At 36.2% G+C, this 24,533-nt stretch overlaps 1 protein-coding gene across 8 annotated transcripts in view; it reads left to right on the forward strand.

The window, feature by feature from the left end:
- The window catches only part of LOC126766108 (paired box protein Pax-6), a 164,824-nt gene that overhangs the window by 73,142 nt on the left and 67,149 nt on the right, over positions 1-24,533 (forward strand). For 6 of the 8 annotated variants that reach the window (XM_050483927.1, XM_050483932.1, XM_050483928.1 and 3 more), the window contains 2 exons: positions 18,376-18,544; positions 18,651-18,831. In XM_050483927.1, the coding sequence (XP_050339884.1) occupies positions 18,376-18,544; positions 18,651-18,831 (350 nt within the window). The remainder of the gene's footprint in view (positions 1-18,375; positions 18,545-18,650; positions 18,832-24,533) is intronic. The other 2 variants (XM_050483931.1, XM_050483935.1) reach the window with 1 other exon arrangement.

Consider the following 24,533-nt stretch of genomic DNA (forward strand, 5'->3'; position numbering starts at 1 on the left):
ATAATATTTCTTCATATAGTTTGTATGAAGAAGCGTAATTTTCTAACGGTTTTGGTGATTATTGTGTATTTCTAATTAGTTTCGCGTAATATTTTCAAGTGAACAGTTAATTTTTGGTTGTGACGAATATATTTTTTTGAAATGAGTGAAGAATTGGCGATTTATTTGGCCAATTTACGGCGGGAATTGACGAAAGAAGAAGAGGAGAATATTTCAAATTATTTGAATGCTAATGATAGCGATGATGATGATGGTGGAAGAGAACCTAAATTTGGTGGTGACCACGAATCGATACCCAGTGACCAATCGGACTACGGAGATGATAATGCTTAGCCCATTAGTGATCCACGGTTCGAAGAATATATCCATGAGGAGGCTGCTGTAGATAGAGACAATGACGAAAGCAAACTTAATTTGTCAAATACGGCTATTGAGGGTAATCGTGGAGAAAAATATTGTGGTCAGGGAAGAAACAATACAACTTTATGGTGGTCAATGCCAAGCCAAACTGAAAAACAGCGAACGAAACTGGCATTGGAAATACATAGACAATCAACTTCACTATGCACGGAAAGTTTTGGATCTAAAATCGAAACCCTTCATACGCATTTTTCCAGTGTCTCTTGTTCAAAGTATTGCTGTTCAAACGAATAGGAAAGCTAAAAGAGTAATACAGGCAAATATGCATCAAACAGTTCAAAAAAAATAAGATATTGGCAAGACACAAATGCGGATGAATTATATGCTTTTATTGCAATAATTTTATACTCAGGAGCTGAGAAGGCAAACTTAGTTCATGCTAAGGATCTTTTTCACAAAACGAACATGCCCTTTTATAGAGCAGTGATGTCACTGCATCGGTTTGAGCAATTATACCATTTTATACGCTTTGACGATTCCCGGACTCGCGCTGAGAGACTACGATACGACAAATTGGCGCCTATTCATCATGCATGGATTATTCTTGGCGAATTTGACGATACCATTTGTCCCAGGTAAAGAATTGACAGTTGATGAGCAGTTACTTTCAACAAGAAACCGATGCAGTTTCCACCAATACATTCCCTCTAAGCCTGAAAAATATGGCGTAAAAATATTTTGGCTTATTGACGCAAAAACCAACTATCCACTTGCAGGCGAAGTATATGTATTTGGGTGCACAGCCTAATGAACAGCGGTCGCTTGGTATTGCGCGCAATCTTGTTATGCGACTCAGCAACCAATATTTGGACAGGGGAGCGAATATTACGATGGACAACTTTTTCACAAGTTATGAACTGGCGGAAGATTTGCTTCTGCGGAATACTACGTTGGTGGGCACAATACGAGGCAATAAGCCACAATTGCCAAAACTATTTACATCCTCTGAAGAGGCAAAAAAAAGAGGTGTATTTGAATCTGTGTTTTGTTTTTCAAAACCAATGCAATTAGTAAGCTTTACAACACATTCGAAGAAAAATGTGCTAGTGCATTCAACTGCTCATGCCAGCGAAGATGTAAATCCTATAACAAAAAAACCACAAGTCATACATGATTATAATGAGCATAAAGGTGGTGTTGATACTTTTGACAAAATGCTACGTGGATTTTCTGGCAAAAGAAAAACAAACCACTGGCCCATGGGATTATTTTATAATATGCTGAATATTGCTGGGCTTGCAGCGTTCAGGGCTGTTTGATGTTAGAAGTCACCCTATGGGGAAAGACTTTAATAAGTCAGAAAAGCGAAAATATTTTTGAAAGAACTCTCTATGGAGCTAGCGCAGAAGCAATTACAAAACTGATGCAAAATAAAGTAATTCTGGCGAAATTGCATTGGACTAGATCAATTTCAAACGGTTTCCGCAGTGGTGAGCTCCCGTCCAATAAATTATTGGTTTCAATTTATTCAATTTAGATCGATAATAAAACAACAGCAGTTTCAGACCATTGCCTTATTCCGATATGCACCAAACACTATATAAGGACGTGAAAAAGTGCTATTTTGCAAAAATACAATGCCGAAGCTGACACGGAGTCAGACAATGATGAATATGTGGACAATACTCCAAAAACGTCTACACCCAATCAAAATATATCAGAAAGACAGAGAAGAATTTCACCCATTTGAGCAATTCGAAATTAAAACTTTATTTGATTTTCATATTTTTCAAAAAAAATACATTTGTTTCTAGCAATAATCCCAAGTTTCATTAAATTATTTACATAAACATGCGAAATATTGGCATTTCTATAAAAAAACGTCTTAAAAGTCTAAATTTCCATACAAAATACATTACTGGGCACTGAGTGCCCAAGTCACGAGATTAAGTTGTACAGCTATGTCACGGTTCTAAGGTTAAAAATATGGCCTAATTGAGGGATTTTGGGATATTTCATAGCATACTCCTCTGTAATGTTGCAGTGAACAAATTTCTGTTCTTAAAACTTGGGTATTAAAACCTGTTATCTGGTTCGAACTTGTTAAGAAAAAGAAATTATACATTTTTCAGTGTGAATATTCAAGTAAATAATTATATACATACTTATGCACATTTGACGTGGTGTAGTGAGAGAGATCGGTTCCGAAAGAAATTTCCCGCAGTTGGTTCATGGTATAAACCGGTGATATGCAGAGTCTAATTATATGGTCTTGTCTAAGGATCTACGATAACAAATGGACCAAATGCAATTCGGGAAGTGCATTCTTAAGGACACAGGCATCATTCCCATTGAAACACACATAAAACACCTTCATATTCAGTGTAGTAATGTATTATAATCTCTACATATTTATATTTGGAATAACACTATAAAACACCCTTGTGCAACATTTTAAAGAAAATTGTGCCGTATATAGTTTGTTTCTTTTATTTTCTTCAAAAAAGGATATTGCTAAACTAAAAAGTCAATATTCTAACGAGCCAACTTTGACTTTTCTATAAAGACAACACATGCAAAGTTCATATACTATTGTGGAATGCGAGCAGATTTTAATTGTGTTACTACAATTATAATTTTTTTTTTGTATTCATCTCATTCTACGCATCGCATGTATGTAGTATTCAGTTGAGTGTATATCACATATACAGATGTACATACATATGTTATTTCAATTAATTAGGTTGGTTTTAATATTATATAAATATCACAGACACAAAGCTAAACATGCTAATAAAAATAAACGAGACCATGACCTATAATATAAGTCAATAAGATACCAAAGATTTCTGAGATTTTCTTTTTCTTCTATTTTTGAGTTAGCAGCACTACTCCGTAGCAACAAAATTTCTAGAATTAATGCTATGCTATGGCTCCCGACAAAGTGAGAGCGGTAGCCATAGCAGAGCCATAGCATAACTAGGAATAAAGGGATGTACAACTTATTCCAGTGTGAGAGCGCCTCAAAATTAGCGTTTTTTATGACATTTTTCATTGTAGCCAGGGCCCTATTCCACAAAACAACTTATCAACTTTTCACTTTGTACTTTGCAAATCTTTCGTCAATTTGCAAAGCTTTCTGTTCCACAGAACTATGAAATTTGATAAGTGATAAGTTGAAATTGATAAGTGTAATTTGCAAAGTCTTTGCAATTTTTATGTTCTCTTTGTAATTTCTGTTCCACGTACGTTCTCTTGTGCAAAGTGCAAAGCTTATATTGAAAAGTGTAATTCGCAAAGACTTTGCATATAAATATGCTGTTCCTTCCACAAAAACTATAAGCTCTATTTTTGCAAAGCAAAATTTGATAAGTTTGTCAAAAATTTGCAAGGTAAATGATCGCTTTGCAAACTCATATTATCATAACTAGTCAAGCTTTCAAAATGTTAAGACGTGAGTTTTTGTTCGACAATAGTGAAGACGCGGTTAAAGCTTGAAATTATAGAGACCGAATTAATTTTTCGGGACTACAAAATTTCAATTTTAAAGCGTGCTTCCGTTAAAATCTAATCCAGGTGGATTTTCTTTTAAATAATGTTGGACAAAAATTAGAGCACCATACACAGCGCAGTCATGCTTTGTCGGCTGAAAATCAACTGCTACTGTACCTGCATTGGCTCGGAAATGGTTGCCAGTACCATGGAGTTGCAGCTTTGCATGGTGTTGCAAAATCCACAGTTTGCAGAACCATCCATAGAGTTGTCGACATTATAACAGATACTTTATTTCAAAAAACAGTGCGATGGCCCGATGATGTCAGTGGTATTGCTGAAAAGTTTTTTCTGATGGGTGGATTCCCTTCTGTGTGTGGTTGCGGTGATGGCACAATCATTAAAATTGATGCGCCTCCATTACACGAGGAAGGATATGTTGACCAGCATGGAAACCACTCATTGAATGTGATGATGATATGTGGGCCAGACTACACATTTTACAGTGTAAATGCAAGTTGTCCGGGCAGCGTTCACGACTCAAGGGTGCTACGGAATTCGGCTGTAAGTCGAAGATTTGACAATGGATGAAGACCCTTTCCGGATGCTGTTGTTTTGGGTGATAGTGGGTATGGATTGAAAAACTGGTTGATACCACCATTACGCCGAAATCCCAATAATCCTGCCGAAGAAGTTTTCAATCGTTGCCACAAAAAAACACGCCCCATAATTGAAAATAGTTTTGGCATTATTAAAGAAAGATTCCCGTGTCTAAATTATTTGCGACTGAGGCCTGAGTTTGCTGGGAAGACAGTCATAGTTTGTGCCATCTTACACAATATTGCCTGTAGCATCGGAAGGAGTAGTGAAAATATGCAACGAACTGAAGACACTGACAATGAAAGCGAGGAATTAGATGAAAATGCTGAAGAAATAATAATAATAATATCTTAATAATATAGATCAAGAGAGTGGAATGGAAAGGGTTACTTCCCTGCTACAATACTTTACCTAATGCCAACTATTATAGTATTGTTTTAAAATAAAAGTGGTGTTTTGGCCTTGACCTTTTTCCACTGCAAAAGCGTTGTATCTTTTTGGGGCATTTTTAGGGTTTGAGATTAAGGTCTCAGAGAATAAATAATAAAGGAAGTATTTTTGTATTTATTTACATCATTTTATTAATTTCAGTTCTTTTTTGTTTTTATCACAAATTATTTCAAAATAAAATGTTTAGAAATCAAATACACACAAATGAAAAATTGGCCTTTGGTAATCAAACCTCCTCAAATAACAGACGCGATACATTTTCGGTTTCTGCCGTTGCAATTCCCAGTGTGATAGCAGAGGGTGGAAGTAGGAGCTCCCTCTCCAGTTTTAGGCATTGAAGTTTCCGGTAGTAAACCTCAACCTCAAGGAGCTCCAACCGGCATTTTTTCTCTCTATCCAAAGTTTTACTTGGAAACTTGGTAGAGCGCTTCCTCTTTCTTGGGTTTAGAGGTGGATTGGCAATTGTTTCTTCTGAAATAGATATTCTGGAATCATTCTCAACTGACGGTAGATTTTCTGAGTTGCCATAACTTTCTGGCAATTTCAAACCATCTACCACAGCTGAGTCTGATTCCAGAATATCGAGGATAGCCAAGTCAGCATCATCCATTACCTTGTCCTTCCCACCTCCGGATCCAGTATTTCGGGCGTTATCTCTTTTACTCTGCAAATTAACAAAATTAAATTCACAAAAATACAAAAAGTTTCTTATGGTTTCTTGGGCAAATTTTCTTAGAATTCATCGTAGCTTACGATTTTGACAACCGCTTCGTCGAAAAAAAAAATTGACCCACTCTAGTACACAGTATATTAGTAATATTTTGGTTAAACCAGTTGTTATCAGCAGAGTTGTTGATTAGGTGCACTGTTTAACTCACAACAACAATGTCTATGATGACGTTTTTTCTTTTGTTGTTGTCAACAACATGCTGTGGTTTAGTTATTAGCAATGCAATATAAGAATTCAACAACAACAAATGATGCAAATATAATTATTTGCTATGTGTAAATAATAAATTGTTGTACTTACCATTGTCCAAGCTCGTCAGAGCCCAAAAAGCTGTCCCTTGCACAGGTCCATGCTTTTTGTGCTGGCCGCATGATACAGGTGGGAGTTAGGCTTTTAACACATCCCTTCCATGCTTTGTTAACCTTCACAAAGAAATGTATACTTAAATATGCTTGAAATTTACAATTATTTATTTAAAAAATACTTACTCTGTTGTTTTGAAAACTAGCAAATAAAACGCTTTCCACTTTGCAGTATAATATCAATTGATAAGTGCAAAGTGAAAAGTTGAAAAGTTGTTTTGTGGAATAGGGCCCAGATCAGAAAAAAGCTATATTTTGGGCATTTTAAATAAAACACCCAATTCGCATTTTCCCCACCACCTATGAGGTATGCAAAAGGGCGCGTTACCGAAGTTATTTTTGGGTGCTCGCTTCCCCAGTAGGCCTATATCACCCATTAAAAATTTAGTTACATAAAAAAATTAAAAAAAAACAAAACGATAACAATTCATAGTATAAAAAATTAACAAAAACTATACCACTCCATATCACAGAATATTAATATAATACTTAAAACTATAAAAATAAACGTATATAAAAATGCCAATATTTAAGCCCCAAGTTCTAATTTGTAATTAAAAACTTTCTAATCCTTATCGTTCTAACTTTAGAGCCTCTTAATTTTTAAAAATTTTCAAATAAAGGTAGCCGCAAAAATAATTAAAAGCATTTTTCTTTAAAAAGTTAATTTCTAAACTACTATCTAAAGTAATGGATCTAACAATGGAGTGTTCGGGCCGTGGTAAACCCTGGAAATCTTGCCAAGAAAGGTCACTTAAAACGGAATCATTGCACGCATTAAGAAGAACATTATGGCTATGTTCTGAAATAACTGTGGCTTCGGGTCCTAAGGGCAGTTCACAGTTACCTTTTGTTACGATATTTACGTAACGTAAGCCCCACGACTTCCTAAATAAACTAGAGTACATGAAAGGTTTAACTCTAGTACCTCCCCTACTTCTAATCTGACCAAAAAAATGCTCTAAGCTGTCCTGACATAGTCGTCTTATCTTTAGGTAAGGAAACCCTGAGTGTGACAGCAATCGCCACAATCGTTTTAAACTATTAATATTAATTAACCACCCCTTAATAAAATTGAAATTATTTGTTGTGTTGTTTCCTAACTCATCTACGACCCGAATTGTTTTCAAAACTTTTTCTGCCTCATCTAAAAACTGGTTTTGCTCTGGGGAACTTATAAACACTTTTTTAGTGGGTACAATGGCCTCAGTGAAACTACTAATAAAGATATCAAATAATTTATTGAAAAAACAAACGAAATCCGCGGTATTAATAAAGCTCATACTATTTGAGTTTAAGGCTCCCGAGCTGTAAAGACAAAGCATATCTGAAGCGACCATAATACTTAACACTTGAGACGCGAATTTAACTTTTATTTTTTGAAAGGATTTTGGGGTAAATAAGAGCATCGGTTAATTTATGCGCACACCGATAACTCGATTTAGAGTCCTGTTTATAAAAATGGACTATATCTGACCCACATACGCGACTATTTTTAAAATCGACTTTATTTTTCGTATTTTGTAAACGGTTTCGACTACATTTTAATAAATGGGGGCTATCGTAAAAAAAAACATGTTTCCTTACCATTAACATTGAAAAAAGGCTGTGACATTGAAACACCTAACAAATTATCTAAATTTTGAAAATTGGTACCCTGGTCACCAACAAAATGGCAAGGAACTAGCCCTATATTTTGAAGTTGGGTAATGGATTCAAGAATATATTTCTTGAGGACATCCCCTTTACATGAGCCTCTAACAAAAAAATAAGCTAACGGGTGGGACCAAGGTTCCCCACCTATACCTTGCACCAGTATGGTCATTGCAGTTGTTGCTATTCTAGATATGCGATTTTCATCGCCATAATCTTCAAGACCTATCCACTATCAAATTTCGTATCATACTGCAAATGACATTTCACTGACATTTCATCACAAGAAACTGATATGAACTTTTGTTCGAAAGAAAATCCCTTACTCCTAATTTGCAAAGACTTCATGCTGCTTTGGGTGCAACCTGGGAAACGAAGCCAATCTGCCACAAAATTATGTAACTTATTTTCCGAGGGAAAACTAAGTTGGTGCTTTAGGTAGCGGTAAGCGATTGGCGACAAAAAAAATACACCTAAAGCTAAAGTTTTAATGAAAACTATCATATCGCCGACCGTGATTTTGGCGATTCTTCTTCTTCTTAATTGGCGTAGACACCGCTTACGCGATTATAGCCGAGTTAACAACAGCGCGCCAGTCGTTTCTTCTTTTCGCTACATGGCGCCAATTGGATATTCCAAGCGAAGCCAGGTCCTTCTCCACTTGGTCCTTCCAACGGAGTGGACGTCTTCATCTTCCTCTGATTCCCCCGGCGGGTACTGCGTCGAATACTTTCAGAGCTGGAGTGTTTTCATCCATCCGGACAACATGACCTAGCCAGCGTAGCCGCTGTCTTTTAATTCGCTGAACTATGTCAATGTCGTCATATATCTCGTACAGCTCATCGTTCCATCGAATGCAATATTCGCCGTGGCGAATACGCAAAGGACCATAAATCTTTCGCAGAATTTTTCTCTCGAAAACTCGTAACGTCGACTCATCGGTTGTTGTCATCGCGCAAGCCTCTGCACCATACAACAGAACGGGAATTATGAGCGACTTATGAAGTTTGGTTTTTGTTCGTCGAGAGAGGACTTTGCTTCTCAATTGCCTACTCAGTCCGAAGTAGCACCTGTTGGCAAAGAGTTATCCTGCGTTGGATTTCTAGGCTGACATTGTTGGTGGTGTTTACGCTGGTTCCAAGATAGACGAAATTATCTACGACTTCAAAGTTATGACTGTCAACAGTGACGTGAGAGCCTAGTCGCGAGTGCGACAAGTGTTTGTTTGAAGACAGGAGATATTTCGTTTTGCCCTCGTTCACTGCCAGAGCCATCGTTCGGCTGTCTGTTGTGATTGCAGCTTCTCGACGTCGAAACTTCCTTGTGTTTGTTGGCGTGCAACAAGATAGTGGTCCGAGTCGATGTTAGGACCTCGGAGCGCACGCACATCTGAAACACTGGAGACGTGTCTTCTGTCTATCACAACATGATCGGTCTGGTTGGTGGTTTTTTGATCCGGAGACAGCCAGGTGGCTTGATGAATCTTTTATGCTGGAATCTAGTACTACAGATAACCATATTTCGGGCCCCGGCGAAGTCAATCAGCCTCAACCCATTTGGGGACGTTTCGTCGTGGAGGCTGAATTTACCGACGTAGTGCCAAAGATACCTTCTTTGCCCGTCTTGGCGTTAAAGTCGCCAAGCACGATTTTGACATCGTGACGGGGGCAGCTTTCGTTTTTCGATTTTGGCGAATACTATTTAGAAAACTACTCCTAATACAAGCACCTAACTGAGGAGGAACTTTGCTGCAAACTATCTCAAGAGGATCTGACTTTTCCCTAAATGAACTTCTTCTTAACATTTCCCTACATCTTTCTAATTCAGTTGTCATTTGGACCAACTGAGCTTTTAAACTCCTATTCTCCTGCTCTAATTTTATTTTTAAAATCCTATTCTCTTCCCTCAATTTTTTTTATCTGTCCCTGCTATCAGACCCCTACCTGTTTGCGCGGCTTTTTCACTACTCTTTAGTAGTTCCTCCTCAAGAAGTGGCCGAGGCTCTAAAATATCATCGCGGCCTTCCCTTTCTAAAGGCGGAAACAGCTGCCTTGATGCACCGTTTGCATTTGAGGCAGATCTTTAGATTTGGGGAAAAAAATCTTCTACGCCCATTTCAATAGTATGTTCAAAAAAATAATTTGGGGCGTTAACTATTGGCTCAATAATTAAATTGATGTCCGGAACGGCTCTCGGACGCAATTTTTTTTCCGTTACGCATTTTATTAGAAAAATGCCGCTCACACGCAAAAATGTGTTTAGGTGTTTTTTCATTCAGATCTTCAAAAACACCTAAGCGTTTGAGCCAACATTTACGCCTGTTAAAAGAAAAAAATAAAATACAAAATATTAAATATAATCATAAAATATGTATAATAATAATAGTGATAATAATAATAATAATATCTATCACTATTATTACTATTTCAATTGCACAATCCAAACACTTATTTCATCGAATTTTTTCACAAAGTCACAAACAAATTTTGCACTATTTAATGTTTTTTACTCACCGTTCGAGATCCGTTCCTCTGTTTGGAAAACTAAATGTTCTTCCTCCTTCGTTGCAGCCAACAATACATTTCCTCCAACTGCTGGTTGTTTTCGGCATTTTATCTGTAAATAAAAAAGTATTAAATAAATGCAAATTTATTTAATATAAGTTAATATATATTCACATCTTTCAATCTACGTGCTGTTTCGCTTTCGCTATTCTTCCAACTAATGGCCGTTACAAATGGAGACAAAAAAATGAAAAATGTCTTCATTCGAATAATAATTTGGCGGGATTTTCATCTGGTCGTCCCTCTTTTCCAATTGCTGAACGTCAAAACCTCCTGAACTCGATTAGCTGTCAAAGTTCAGGAGGTTTTGACGTTTAGCGATTGCTCTCTCACTTCCAGTGAGAGAGGAGTTGAACATCTCTTTATCTCTGGCATAACAATGTAAAAGTGTGTGCTCTGCTCTTCTCGGAGTTTTTTTAGGTAACAAACTATAGCTGTAGCAGTAGGCAAAAATTAAGTCCTGTCTATGCTCTGGCGTAGCGGTAGCAAAAAATTGGGAGCGGTAGTAGAGCAGAGCGAATTAAAATTTTCAATTGCTACAGCTACACATGCGAGAGCTATTTTACATTAGGGATATTCAGACCGAACTTGTTAATCTGGTAGTTCGGTAGTTGATACTTCGTTAAAACACTTAACTGTGAACATACTTTTTGCTATACATCAGTAGTGGATGTAAATTTTGTTTCAAAACAGCTGATTCAATTATATTAACCCTAGAACCATAACGTCATTCTATACTACGTTAAGACCAACTATGCGTAAATTTTACGCAGAAATGAGAATCCGCCTAATATAACCCGATTTTGAGCCATTTTGCAGTCTAAATTGATAATTCTTATCAAACAATTTATTTTTAAAATAAAGTATAAGATTTTAAAAGAAAATTAAATAGATTAAATTTCATTAACACAGTTTTTACAAACTTTAATTTGATGTTCACCACAAATTGCTGATGATTTGCATACAGAGCAATATGTTGTAGTAAATCGTCTTTTTGTGTAGTGGCAAAATGTGCAGTATTTCCTTTTCGCCTTTTGCGGAGAAGCTTTTTGACTAACTATTGAACCTATTGGGTTGTTAGTTTTCATTATTTCATTTATTTTTTCTTTTAATTTTGTAGGCAACCGTGCATTTAGCAATCGTTCCTCTTGCCACGGTTGTGTGAGTTCTTCATGAAGTTTAAGTACAAACTTTGACCTACTCATAGGCTTAAGACCGTTTCGTGTTACATTGTGACTATGTATATAAAACGTAGGCATTAACTGAAGCAATATTTAACATATTGTAAAAGAAACAAAGTGGCCACCGTTTCGTCTTTCTGTTGCAGCAAATATTTTGAGTCATCTGATCAAAAGTGTCAACTGCGCCTTTGGTCGAATTATATGTGAGTATAATTTCAGGTTTTTTTGTGGTTGGGTCTAGCGCTCCATTAATATGCATCGTTGAAAGTAATAGTACATTTCTATTTTGTTTTGGCTGGAATGACACTAAAGTCATATTCTCATTGTAAACGAATCGGGATGAGCCACACTGCCGTGACTTAGTGTCAAGTAATTCCGGTGGTATTTCAGCTTTATTTTTACGTAGTGTGCCAACAATTGTCATACTGTAGGGATAACTTAACAGTTTTGTTGCCAAAGGGATGCTCGTAAACCAGTTGTCCATTGTTATATTCCGGTTACTTCCATGCAAAGGTTTCGTCAGTCCTTCAACAAAGTAATTGGCTAGTTGTTTTCCTTGTGTATTAGTAGACTTTCCGAGATACGGCTCTGCGTTAATAACGTATTTTGTAGCGACATCGCAGACCATTACAATTTTTATTCCGAATTTATTTGGTTTGTTCGGAATATACATCCTAAATGGGCATCTACCTCGAAAACCAACAAGTTGCTCATCGATGGTTACATAGGAACCAGGCTTAAAATTCTTTGTACAACTATCAACAAAAATATCCCAAATTTCAGAAATTGGCGCAAATGAAGACTTTTTCTTCCGCTCTTCTCTTGTAGTCATATCGTCGAAATGAAGTGAGTTTAGAAGAAACTCGAATCTATGTCTACTCATTGTCGCTCTATATCGATCGCCCGAATAAGAAGTGTCAAACAAGATATCAGTTGATAGATGGTTGCTCTTCAAAACAGCAGACAAATACAGCAAACCCAACAAGGCTTTCAATTCCATAAGACTTGTGTTTGAAACCGTGGCATTTCTTGATTGATATTTATTTCTTAGTTGAGAAATTTTGGCATTTGTATGGTATAAAACAATATTCAATATCTCGTCACTAATAAACAGTTTAAATGCATCGCTTGGTTCCATGGCTTCTTTGGCGTTACCCGATGGTCCTGTAAATATTTAGTGTAGATGTACGAAAGTGTACTTCTCTCATTATTATTTTATTACCTGGCCGAATGTATATAATATTTCGTGCTGCGCATTTACCGTATTCACGTTTTATTGGAAAATTATTCCAAATGTGACCGTTTTTGCCCAAAATTTGACTATTTTCCCCAATTTCCGCAAGTTGGTTATCCAACTCTTGTTCCAAATTTGGCAATGTTAAAGTTTTACGTTTTATTTTTGTCTGCTTATTCCCCTCCAATGCTGTTGCTGTTTTTCTTTTTTCAGACCAGACAACTTCTAGTTCTTTTTCTAGCTCTGCTTCATCAATTGGATCAGGAAAATAGCTCATATCGGCCAAACTATCATCGCTATCGAAATCTTCATTTTCCTCTTCTCCATCTCCACTGATATCACTAAAATCTTCATCATGCAGAATAACCTCTATATCGTCATCATCAAATTTTTGTTTTGAAAAACACGGTTTTCCAGCTGCCATTTCGTCAGTGAAAACAAGCCTACATAAAATTTGCACAACAGTTGTATACTTTTATTACGAATAATTATTCCACTTATTACCAACAATGCGTAAATTTTACGCATAGACTTGTGCTGCACTTGCTCTCAAACCTTCAAATGACCACATTTGCTGGGTTTTCTCATTCCTGCATATATCGGGTGATTTTTTAAGAGCTTGATAAATTTTAAAAAAAAAAAAACGCATAAAATTTGCAAAATCTCATCGGTTCTTTATTTGAAACGTTAGATTGGTTCATGACATTTACTTTTTGAAGATAATTTCATTTAAATGTTGACCGCGGCTGCGTCTTGGGTGGTCCATTCGGAAAGTCCAATTTTGGGCAACTTTTTCGAGCATTTCGGCCGGAATAGCCCGAATTTCTTCGGAAATGTTGTCTTCCAAAGCTGGAATAGTTGCTGGCTTATTTCTGTAGACTTTAGACTTGACGTAGCCCCACAAAAAATAGTCTAAAGGCGTTAAATCGCATGATCTTGGTGGCCAACTTACGGGTCCATTTCTTGAGATGAATTGTTCTCCGAAGTTTTCCCTCAAAATGGCCATAGAATCGCGAGCTGTGTGGCATGTAGCGCCATCTTGTTGAATCTAACAAACTTTTTGTTGCCAAAAATGGAAGAACTGAACTTGGTTGACATGTGGTTTCAACAAGATGGCGCTACATGCCACACAGCTCGCGATTCTATGGCCATTTTGAGGGAAAACTTCGGAGAACAATTCATCTCAAGAAATGGACCCGTAAGTTGGCCACCAAGATCATGCGATTTAACGCCTTTAGACTATTTTTGGTGGGGCTACGTCAAGTCTAAAGTCTACAGAAATAAGCCAGCAACTATTCCAGCTTTGGAAGACAACATTTCCGAAGAAATTCGGGCTATTCCGGCGAAATGCTCGAAAAAGTTGCCCAAAATTGACTTTCGAATGGACCACCTAAGACGCAGCCGCGGTCAACATTTAAATGAAATTATCTTCAAAAAGTAAATGTCATGAACCAATCTAACGTTTCAAATAAAGAACCGATGAGATTTTGCAAATTTTATGCGTTTTTTTTTTTTAAAAAAGTTATCAAGCTCTTAAAAAATCACCCGATATAAAACTAATTGCTACAAGCACTGCCGTAAAATTTACGCATATTATGGTTCTAGGGTTAAATACTTACTTTTGAAAAATTTGTCAAAAACTAATTTGTAGTAGGCAGCAAATGCATTTGTTCGCAATGAATTAAGTTAACTTTGGAGGCAACAACGCAAACAAAACAGCTGAGTGATGTTACCAAGTAGCGAAAAAACTATCGTGCTTGCCAGTCTGGTACTTCGTTACAAGGTAAAACGATAATCTGTTAATTTTACAAAAACAAAACCCACGTTAAAAACTACCGAGTAACGACTAACGAATTAACAAAGCTGGTCTGAATACCCCTATTGTTATGGTATGGCTCCCGGCAAAGTTAGAGCGGTAGCAAAGCAAAATGAAATGCTGTAGCATAGTTTTTCAAACGCTGCCTAAAAGTATTTTTCAATCAACATGTTGTAAATTTGTAAGACTAAAACTGTCCCGGCTTCAGCTGTCTTGTATTTGAAGTAATACTTATTTTAAAATTTTGAAAAGTTTCTCGATTCTCTAAGTTCAGAACCAACCTTGAATTTGAAAGATATATCTATGGATTTCGATATTTAATATTAATTATATATTATGTACACGTAGTACAAAATATTTAAGTACATATAACATCTTTATTCTAAAATCTGTAAACCGCAAAACCCTTATAAATTTTCTAATCACCTATCCTTTTATCCTTTTCGTAGTCATTTAAAGAAACGGATTGGTCTTTGACATACAAACAAAAATTCATTAGTCGCGATATTTATGAAACTAAAAAAAATAAGTGAACAGTGTATCCTATTATTTGCGCTAAATGTAGTTTGACAACAATCGTTGTGGGTACCTATTGAAGTGGCAACAAAGTAGAGCGTATTTCAAGCATAAATTTCTAACTAAATTAATCGTATTGATTTCTTTCAAACATGAAGCATGATGAAAGCTTCAAAAAGATACCTTCAATAAAAACTGATTCAGTATACAGCATATAAAGTCCAATCAACCGAGCAAAACCCTTTTAATTTGTTTCCACCTCTCACCCTCTCGAATGTTTCTCTTTAAACATTAGCCCAAATTTAATTCTAAGGGGTCACTATGTATTTTTATTTAAGTTTCTTATTTAATAACACCGGAAAAAATTGACACATGATTACCGTTGTTTTTTACAATATTCTATTTTATATTCTTAAAGTTTAATCTTGGCTGTACTAAATTTTAAGACAAAGTACGACAATCTTTTTAAGAAGAGTAGTTACAGCCATTTATTTGATTTGATTTACTAAATTTTGAATTTTGGTTAATTAGTTTGCAAAAAATAATTTGACCTCTAACATCGCGTAGCAAATCAATGTGTAAAGATTACCAGTTGCTATTATGCAAAAAGCATATTCGGCTGATAGGAGTTAGAAAACAAATTCAAACGTTAATAGTGTTCCCCGTCATTGCTAGAGTATTAGTATAAAAGCCATAAAAACACAAAAAAATACTTTGCATTTTTTCAGATCATGATTTTAATCATGACATATTGAGGATCCGACGCTTTTTCTATCACATTAATATAAGAAACATACTAAAATGGTTCTTTCTTTGTGTTTAAGTTCTCAAGGGGAACTAAATTTCATTAGAGGATAAAAATTTAACAGCAATTTAAATGTGAAAGACAAAGTGTGATGAGACAATAATAGAAATGAAAAGAATGATATTTTCAACAAAAAGGATAAGTGATCGTCTAAATAGGATTGTTTAGAATTATTTCAAATATTTTCGCAACGCAAAAGTTAGTGCTACAGAATGTGTAGATATTTATACGTATACTTATGTCTAAAGTTGTAATAGAAGAAAATTTCACAAATTGTTTCTAAAACCCCACAAGCATCTTTCTTCCTCTTCTTTTGTAGAAGCTGCTTACGCGGTTATAGTCGAGTCAACGCGCCAGTCGTCTCTTTTTTTCGGATTGTGGTGCCGATTGGAGATTCCAGGCGAGGTCAGGTCCTTCCAAGGTCTTCCTCTTCTCTTTGCTTCCCCCGGCGAGTACTGCGTTGAATACTGGAACTGGAGTGTTTTCGTTCATTCGCACGACATGACCCAGCCAGCGTAGCCGCTGTCTTTTATTTCGCTGAACTATGTCAATGTCATCGTATATCTCATCGTTCCATCGAATGCGATAATCGCCGGCGCCGACGCGCAAAGAACCATAAATCTTTCGCAGAACTTTCCTCTCTAAAACTCGTAACATCGGCTCATCAGATGTAGTCATCGTCCACGCCTCTGCACCATATAGCAGGACGGGAATACTGAGTGACTTATATAGTTTGGTTTTTGTTCGTCGAAATAGGACTTTACTTCTCAATTGCCTACTCAGTTCAAAGTAGCACCTGTTGGCAAGAGATATTCTGCGTTGGATTTCGAGGCTGACTTTGTTGTTGGTGTTGATGCTGTTTTCAAGATAGACGAAATTGTCTAAAACTTCGAAGATATGACTGTCAACAATGAAGTGGGTGCCTAGTCGCTAGTGCGACGACTGTTTGTTTGATGACAGGAGATATTTCGTCTTGCCCTCGTTTACTACCGCGCCCATTCGCTTCGCTGCCTTATCCATTCTCGAGAAAGCAGAACTAACGGCGCGGTTGTTAAGGCCAATGATATACGTATCAACATCATCAGCATACGCCAGCAGCTGTACACTCTTATAGAAGATTGTACCTTCTCTGTTTAGTTCTGTAGCTCGAATTATTTTTTTCCAGAAGTTGGTTGAAGAAGTCACCCAAAAAGGAGTTGCCTTGTCTGAAACCTCGTTTGGTATCGAATGGCTTGGAGATTATATATGCTCCTTATCAGTTCTCCGCCGCCGTGTTTGAATAGCTCGGCCGGCAATCCATCTGCCCCCGCCACTTTGTTGTTCCTCAGACGGGTAATTGCTATTCGAACTTCTTCATGGTCGAGCAATGGAACATCTGCTCCATCCTCATCGATTGGGGAATCGGGTTCGACTTCTTCTGGCGTTATACTTTCACTGCTATTCAGCAGGCTGGAGAAGTGTTCCTCATCGAACCACCTGTTCTTTCGACCTTTCCAAGAACCAGTGGTTTCTCTAGCAGTTATATGTAGGGAGCTTGAAATGCCATTCTACAGTTCCCTTATACCAAGATTTAGAGAGCAGGAGTGCAAGTGGAACAGAAAACCATTACGGCTGTCTGTTGTGATTATAGTTCCTCTATGTCGTACCTTCCCTGTTAATGGGGTGCCTATCTTCGCTACAAACAGGTAGCGGTCCGAGTCGATGTTAGGTCTTGGGAGCGTACAGAGTCAAGGACACTGGAAACATGGCGTCCATCTATTACGGTATGATCGATCTGGAGATAGCCATGTAGTGTGATGAAGTTTATTGTCTTGGAATCTAGTATTTTCAAACAATCGTATTTCAGAGCCCCTGCAAAGCCAATCAGCCTCATCCCATTTGCTGAGCTTTTTTATGGAGGCAGGATTTTTCAACTGTTTCAAAGAAGCCTTCTGTACTCACACTGGCCTTAAAATCGGCAAACACAATTTTTACTTCGTGACGGGGAGCGTGCTCCAGCCGCTCATAAAGGCATCTTTAGTCATGTTCTTCTCTGCTGTCGCGACTTGAATTAGTGTTGTGGACAAATTTTTCTCTGATTCGGATTGCGGCTAGACGTTCATCCACCGGAGTGGAAGCCAAGACTAGACTACTGAGTCTTTCTCCCACCACGAATACTCGTCCATCGCATTTCTTGAACGGCAGTGATGTCAGCCTTTACTTTTACGAGGACATCAACCAGCTTGGCAGCGGAACTTTCCCAATTAAGGGACTGAATATTCCAGGTACATGTCCTTAAATCATAGTCATAAGTGAGATCTTTTACATCTGACACAAGGGTTGCTCACGATTCCCGGGTCATGCTTACTTAGAAGCATGACTATACCCCAGTACCCCCCTCGGTTGACTTTATGTCTAATATATTGGTCAATCTGGTCAAAAATGGAAAAAAATCGGATCAATACTACGCTGGGCTCCCTTATACCTAATAAAATAATTTCAAACTTTATATTGATTGGTTCAATTTCACCCGAACTTAGCCTTCCTTACTTGTTTAGATATTATTTGAATGTATTGTAATTAATTATGAAGTTGAGAATCATTAATTGTTATAACGACTTTTCTTGTCTTAGCAGGTCATAGCGGTGTAAATCAATTAGGAGGCGTATTCGTGGGAGGACGCCCATTACCTGATTCTACTCGTCAAAAAATCGTTGAGTTGGCCCACTCAGGAGCACGACCTTGTGATATATCCCGCATATTACAAGTTTCTAATGGCTGCGTCAGTAAGATTTTGGGCAGGTTAGTAGTAATAGTCAAATTAGTTAAAAGCTAAAGTGAATCAAACGTTATATCTACATAAAAAGCCATTTAATACAATTTTCTTTTCTTGATGAATTTCTTTCAGATATTATGAAACTGGAAGCATACGACCACGAGCTATTGGTGGTTCTAAGCCACGAGTGGCCACCGCAGAGGTTGTGAGTAAGATTTCACTTTACAAACGCGAATGTCCTAGCATTTTTGCGTGGGAGATACGTGACCGGTTATTGCAGGAATGCATTTGCACTAACGAAAATATACCTAGTGTAAGTTATTCAACAAACTGAAAATATACACCTGCATATAATATAATTTTATCTAATTTTTATAAAATGTAAAATGTTTAGAAAGTTTGTATTTTATTCAAATGTTTATTATACTACTTGCCCCCTAAACCGTCCGTTTACAGTTTTTCACCCTAACCGCAGATGAGCCAAAAATTTATCCAAGTGTATGTAGACACTAGAAAAAACCACAAAGCATGTACACACATACGAGCACGTAATCTCGAAGTACCGAATTTCTACAGTATTAATGCTATCTGCTATGTTAACTTCATTTTTAAGATTTGCTCGTGTTGTCACCAACTTTCATTTAGTTGTACGACCCCCATTGTCCTTAATTTCTTTTTTCTCCCAATTGTTGACACCTCTATCCACCCTTACTGTCGCAATCATTTAAGCACATATTTAGCATTTCTTATTTGCTCTATTCAACTTTCCTTATTATTTACTTCTCGCTCTGTTGCTTAAACGCTTCAATGGTTGAAACACGCTTGATTTATTCCAGCCAGCAAATCGACGTACGCACAGCTTCTCAGAGTGAGTGTTGAGGCCAATTGGAAGTAAGGGCATCAATTTTGGTTAAGAGAGTGTGAAAACCTCATTGTCGTCGTGACAAGCGTGACGGAATGACATTTTTTATTTAATATTTAATTTAGGGGTGAATAATTTAGGATGCAAAGTGTTTGACGGATTGTAAATCTATAGATATATACAAAGGAAAATATACGAGCATTATTGATACCTTTTGGCTTAAAGACTGATCGGTTTGCATTGGTTTTAAAACCTTAGGGACACTGTGACGAAACTAACAAGCCCTCCTTTACTTAGTATTTTCTTCCACATATTCTGTTTATATATGTACAAATGTGTAAGTACATAACGGCTGTTAAGAGTCTTAGACAAATTATTAACAAAAATCAATTGGAATATTATTTTAACGACAATAGGAGCAAAATCAATATATCAATATCATATTATGATACGACTTTTGTCGTAACAAATAATTAACAATAATTAACAAATACCTGTTGTTTATCCAAACTCATTGTTCATTTCAGGGCATTTTATTTTAATAGTATTCATTTCGATTCGAATTAAAGCGTATAAAAATTAAATTAAACTTTTTATAACAAATTTATCAGCATTATACAAGTACAAATTTTAAACACGTTCATACGTTCATTTTTCAGTTTATAATTTCCGTCTTTCCGTCTGTCTGTATGTGCATATATACGCGAACGAGCCCTTCAGTTGTCGAGATAACGAAAAGTTAACGATTTTCTTGTTTTCTTATACATTTTTATCTCTTATTACATTTTTAAGTTGCAAAACTTGTATAGATACATGATCATATTTGCATTAACAGAAAATGTACATTAGTTTAATTTATTTTGAAAACTACATGTTGGTTCAAATACAAAGTCCCTCGAAATTTTGTATGATAATTATTTATGAATTTTTCACCATATCTCCGTTTGCGACATTTCTATAGTGATTTTTCCACATGAATAGACACCCCTACAAAAGATGTAAGGTAGTGCATACTAAACCAAAGAGAATACTGGCATCCTGCCATCCTGTCACATGACCGCACATTTTTAACTCCCAACTGCCAAACACGCGCTAACAGCACTTCTACTACGCTAAACGATTTCTCCGTTCACTTAGTAAACAATAACGTAAATGATGTACCCACAAAAAGTTCAATACAATAACTGAATTTGATTACAATGCAAATGCTATAACAAATAGCAATAATCAAATGTCAACTAAAATCAAACAGAAAGGGCTGAATAAAATTGGTGACATAATAAAATAAAGCCCAAGCTTTTTAGCAAAAGAAATTTGCTAAATGTCGCAAAATAATACTGTCTAAAGTATTGTAAAAGAGAAAGTAAAAAATACCAAATATCCGAAAAATGATTAAATAAATTACAAGTATAATAACAAAAAAAACATGACCTCGCTATATGGAACATTCAAAAATAACTACCAGTTATATAAAAAATATGTAGCGTTGAATGCAAATTAACTGTGAGATGTCGTTTATGTCAGATTTGGTAAATATATCAAATCAAAAAGTTTTCCATTCAAGCATTTGATTCCATTAGCTTATATGACAGCTCTATGCTATAGTGATCCAATCTAAACAAGTTCTTCAAAAATTCGTTGCTTTAAGAATATGACAAATAAAAAAGTTTTTCATACAAGCACTTGATTCTGATCGTTTAGTTTGTGTTGGATGACAATCATAATTCGTATATTATTGGTCTTAGACTCACTTAGTTTCATTATTACACTTTACTTCATGTCCGAGATATTTATCTTAAAATCTAGGAATCTAGACTCAAATGTGTACATATGTAATTTAAATGCAAACAAAGAGGCTGAACTAATAATATTTCTGCCATACGTATGTATATGACGCTCAGCGATTTTTATTAATATAACTCATATATTAACCAATATAAACGATTGAAAACTTATGGTCCGGTTTCGACAATTATTAGAGATGGTATCATGAGATATTATACCATTTATGCACAAATTTATTTCGATGTCTTAAATGGCTTTCTATTAGAAGGAATTTGAAATTGTGATATATAGGTCGTTTGCACAAAGTAATATAAACAGTTGGGACAATGTTATGCACCAAATTTGGTTAAAACCAAAAGGTGAACGGTGCCAATTGTTCAATTTAGCATCGTCTTCTATGACGTGCTTCTGCATCATATACCATGCAAAATTTATTTCTGTTTACGTTTTTATTTAGTGAGTTATTGCCTTTTGAGTATTTTTGAAAACAACATTCATGTATTTGGGGATCCGATTTCAAAACTTTTCACGCTGTACGAAGAGGTGGTCAGCAAGTTTGGTTAATGTAGCTATATTGGTTTGTGGGATTTGACATATCAAAATTTTTAACCGCACTTGCTTTCTCTACTGATACTTACTGTACCAAACATTTATCATTATTTGTATCTTATTTACATTTTTTATGTTTTCACTGAACGGCATGAAATGGGCGTGAAAATAATCAGGGTTCTCATTTACTACTCCGTAGCAGCAAAATTTCTAAAATTATTGCTATGCTATCGCTACCGCTTTCACTTTGTCGGGAGCCGCAGCATAGCCTTAGCATAAAAATGTAAAGTATGTGCTCTACTCTGCTCCGAGTTTTGTTAGGTAAAAAACTATAGCTGGAGCGGGAGCAAAAAATTAAATTCTGCGCTATGCTCTGGCGTAGCGGTAGCAAAAAATTGGGAGCGGTAGCACAGCAGAGCAAATCAAAATTTTCATGTGCTACAGCTCCCGAATGTGTTTGTTGTTTTTTTTTTCTTTTTTGCAATTTTCTGGCATTTACAAGTATGGTACAAGTTGGTATATAAAAGAAAGTCGTTTATAACTCAAGAATGGCTGAACCGATTTGGCTTAAAATTGGTGGGGACGTAGTTTAAAAGCAGGGTAAGGACATAGAATACATTTTATCTCTTTATGCTAAAATTTAATACAGCTTATAAATACAAAAATTATATTTCAAATCATAAGCATTTGTTCAAAATTTATGTAAGAATCATTTGAAAATTTTAGTAATTCAAAAATAGAAAGAAATAAGTAAAAATTTTCATTTCCAAACATGCTTAGTATATGGGTTATACTGATTTTGCTTCTTAACCAGGTAGTTTTTTTTAAGACGAGCCCGTCCGATATATTTAATATCACAACAAAAAATGGCACTGGAATTTTCATCGTCAAGGCACTGCGGATACTTTGCTAGATTATTGGTCAAGGACGCAAATGCATTCATAACAAACCAAACGCGATATCTAACGTTAAGATAATACGGAATAATTGGAGTGTTGATAAAAAGGTTTATTATAATTTTAGATATACAGAAATCTTTTCGATTCTTTGCAATATACATTGAAGTATGTATATGCGTACAATTTCAAACTGATTCTTCCTAAAAAATTATAAAATTACTAAATATTGGGAATGGTAGAATAGAACTGCAAATACACAGTGCAATGGATTAACACATTCGCGTAAATTGCGGGAATTCCCGTCATTCATGTTTCCTTCAATAAAACAATTGCCGGAATTCCCGCCATTTCTTCCGCACATATAAAAATGCCATAAAATACCTCTGATTTGTAGGAATTTAAAGATAAAAATCAGGATTGTAGTGTATTTTCTATGGAAAATTTTTACATGCCTCGGTCCAGTTCTTAATGTAAATATTTAGGGCTAAAATTTTCAGGGAGTTTTTTTTTGGGGTATTTCCAAGGAAATTTCGTGACGGGACTGAAAAAAATTAATAGTTAAAAAAAAACACCTTAATGTATATAAAAAGGGGAAAGTATATGTACATAGTTAAAATTAATTTCGAAAATTCATAGTAATTGAGTATTGTAATACATTTGGAATAGATGATGTTTTTGGTAATATAAAATTGGTAAATTTTTACATAATAAAAAAAAATTTATAATTTATTCAATTATTATCTAATTCACTTTATTAATATATTTTTTAAAATATTTGATTTTAGATTTATAAAGGCACTTGACGCAACAAGTGCCAAAATGATTTGCATAACATTGTTTTGTTTGAATTATTCAATTAATTCAAATATTATGCCAGAAAATAGCAAAAAAAGAAAAAAACAACAAACACATTCGGGAGCTGTAGCACATGAAAATTTTCATTTGCTCCGCTGTGCTACCGCTCCCAATTTTTTGCTACCGCTACGCCAGAGCATAGCGCAGAACTTAATTTTTTGCTCCCGCTCCAGCTATAGTTTTTACCTAACAAAACTCGGAGCAGAGTAGAGCACATACTTTACATTGTTATGCTAAGGCTATGCTGCGGCTCCCGACAAAGTGAGAGCGGTAGCAAGAGTAAAATGAAATGCTACGAGAGTAGCGTAGTTTTTCAAACGCTGAAAATAATCCGATTCCGCTTATTTGCAATACACATCTTCCTAGGGCGTCTGTGAACAAGCGACATTCCAATTTTTACTCAAGTTATCGATTACACGAACAGACGGAAAGTTGGGCTAGCAGTAACTTGGAATTCAACTCGACTCGTCATACTGAACGGTTTGTCCGGAAAGTAATAGGACTAATTTTCTTTCGCCGCGACTGTACTTCAGACCGTGCGCGCAGCAACTGGATTCGGTAGAGGGCGTTTCTAGCTAACGAACGAGCGGCTGGTCAGTTGTCTCCGAGTACTTGAAAAGTCAGGACAAAAATGTTTGCTCGACGTGTTTCTGTGAGTGGTGGAAGCCGAAAATGCTGCGTTCGTTAGAGCAGAGGTACGCGATTAACTTCTGTGTGAAACTCGGTAAATCTGTGACAGAAACGTTTGATATGATCTTACCCAGATATTGTTTTAGCAAGAAGTGGTGTGTTTCGGTGGCACCAGGCCTTTTTGGAGGCCAGGATGACGTCACCGACAACTTAGACCGTCGACTAAGTATTCGTTTAATTGCCCAGATGTTAAATTTATCAAAATCTGTGGTTCGTGACGGAGCATTTGAACATGCGCAAGGTGTGCGCGAAGAAGGTCCCAAAAGTGCTCACTGACGACCAGAAATTGCGGCATGAGAAAGTATGCCAAGAAAATTTGAGCATTTGTGAAAGTCACCCCCAATTTTTGAATAACTTAATCACAGCTGACGAGTC

The sequence above is a fragment of the Bactrocera neohumeralis genome, unplaced genomic scaffold (genome assembly GCF_024586455.1).
Source record: "Bactrocera neohumeralis isolate Rockhampton unplaced genomic scaffold, APGP_CSIRO_Bneo_wtdbg2-racon-allhic-juicebox.fasta_v2 cluster11, whole genome shotgun sequence".
NCBI classification, from domain to species: Eukaryota; Metazoa; Arthropoda; class Insecta; order Diptera; family Tephritidae; genus Bactrocera; species Bactrocera neohumeralis.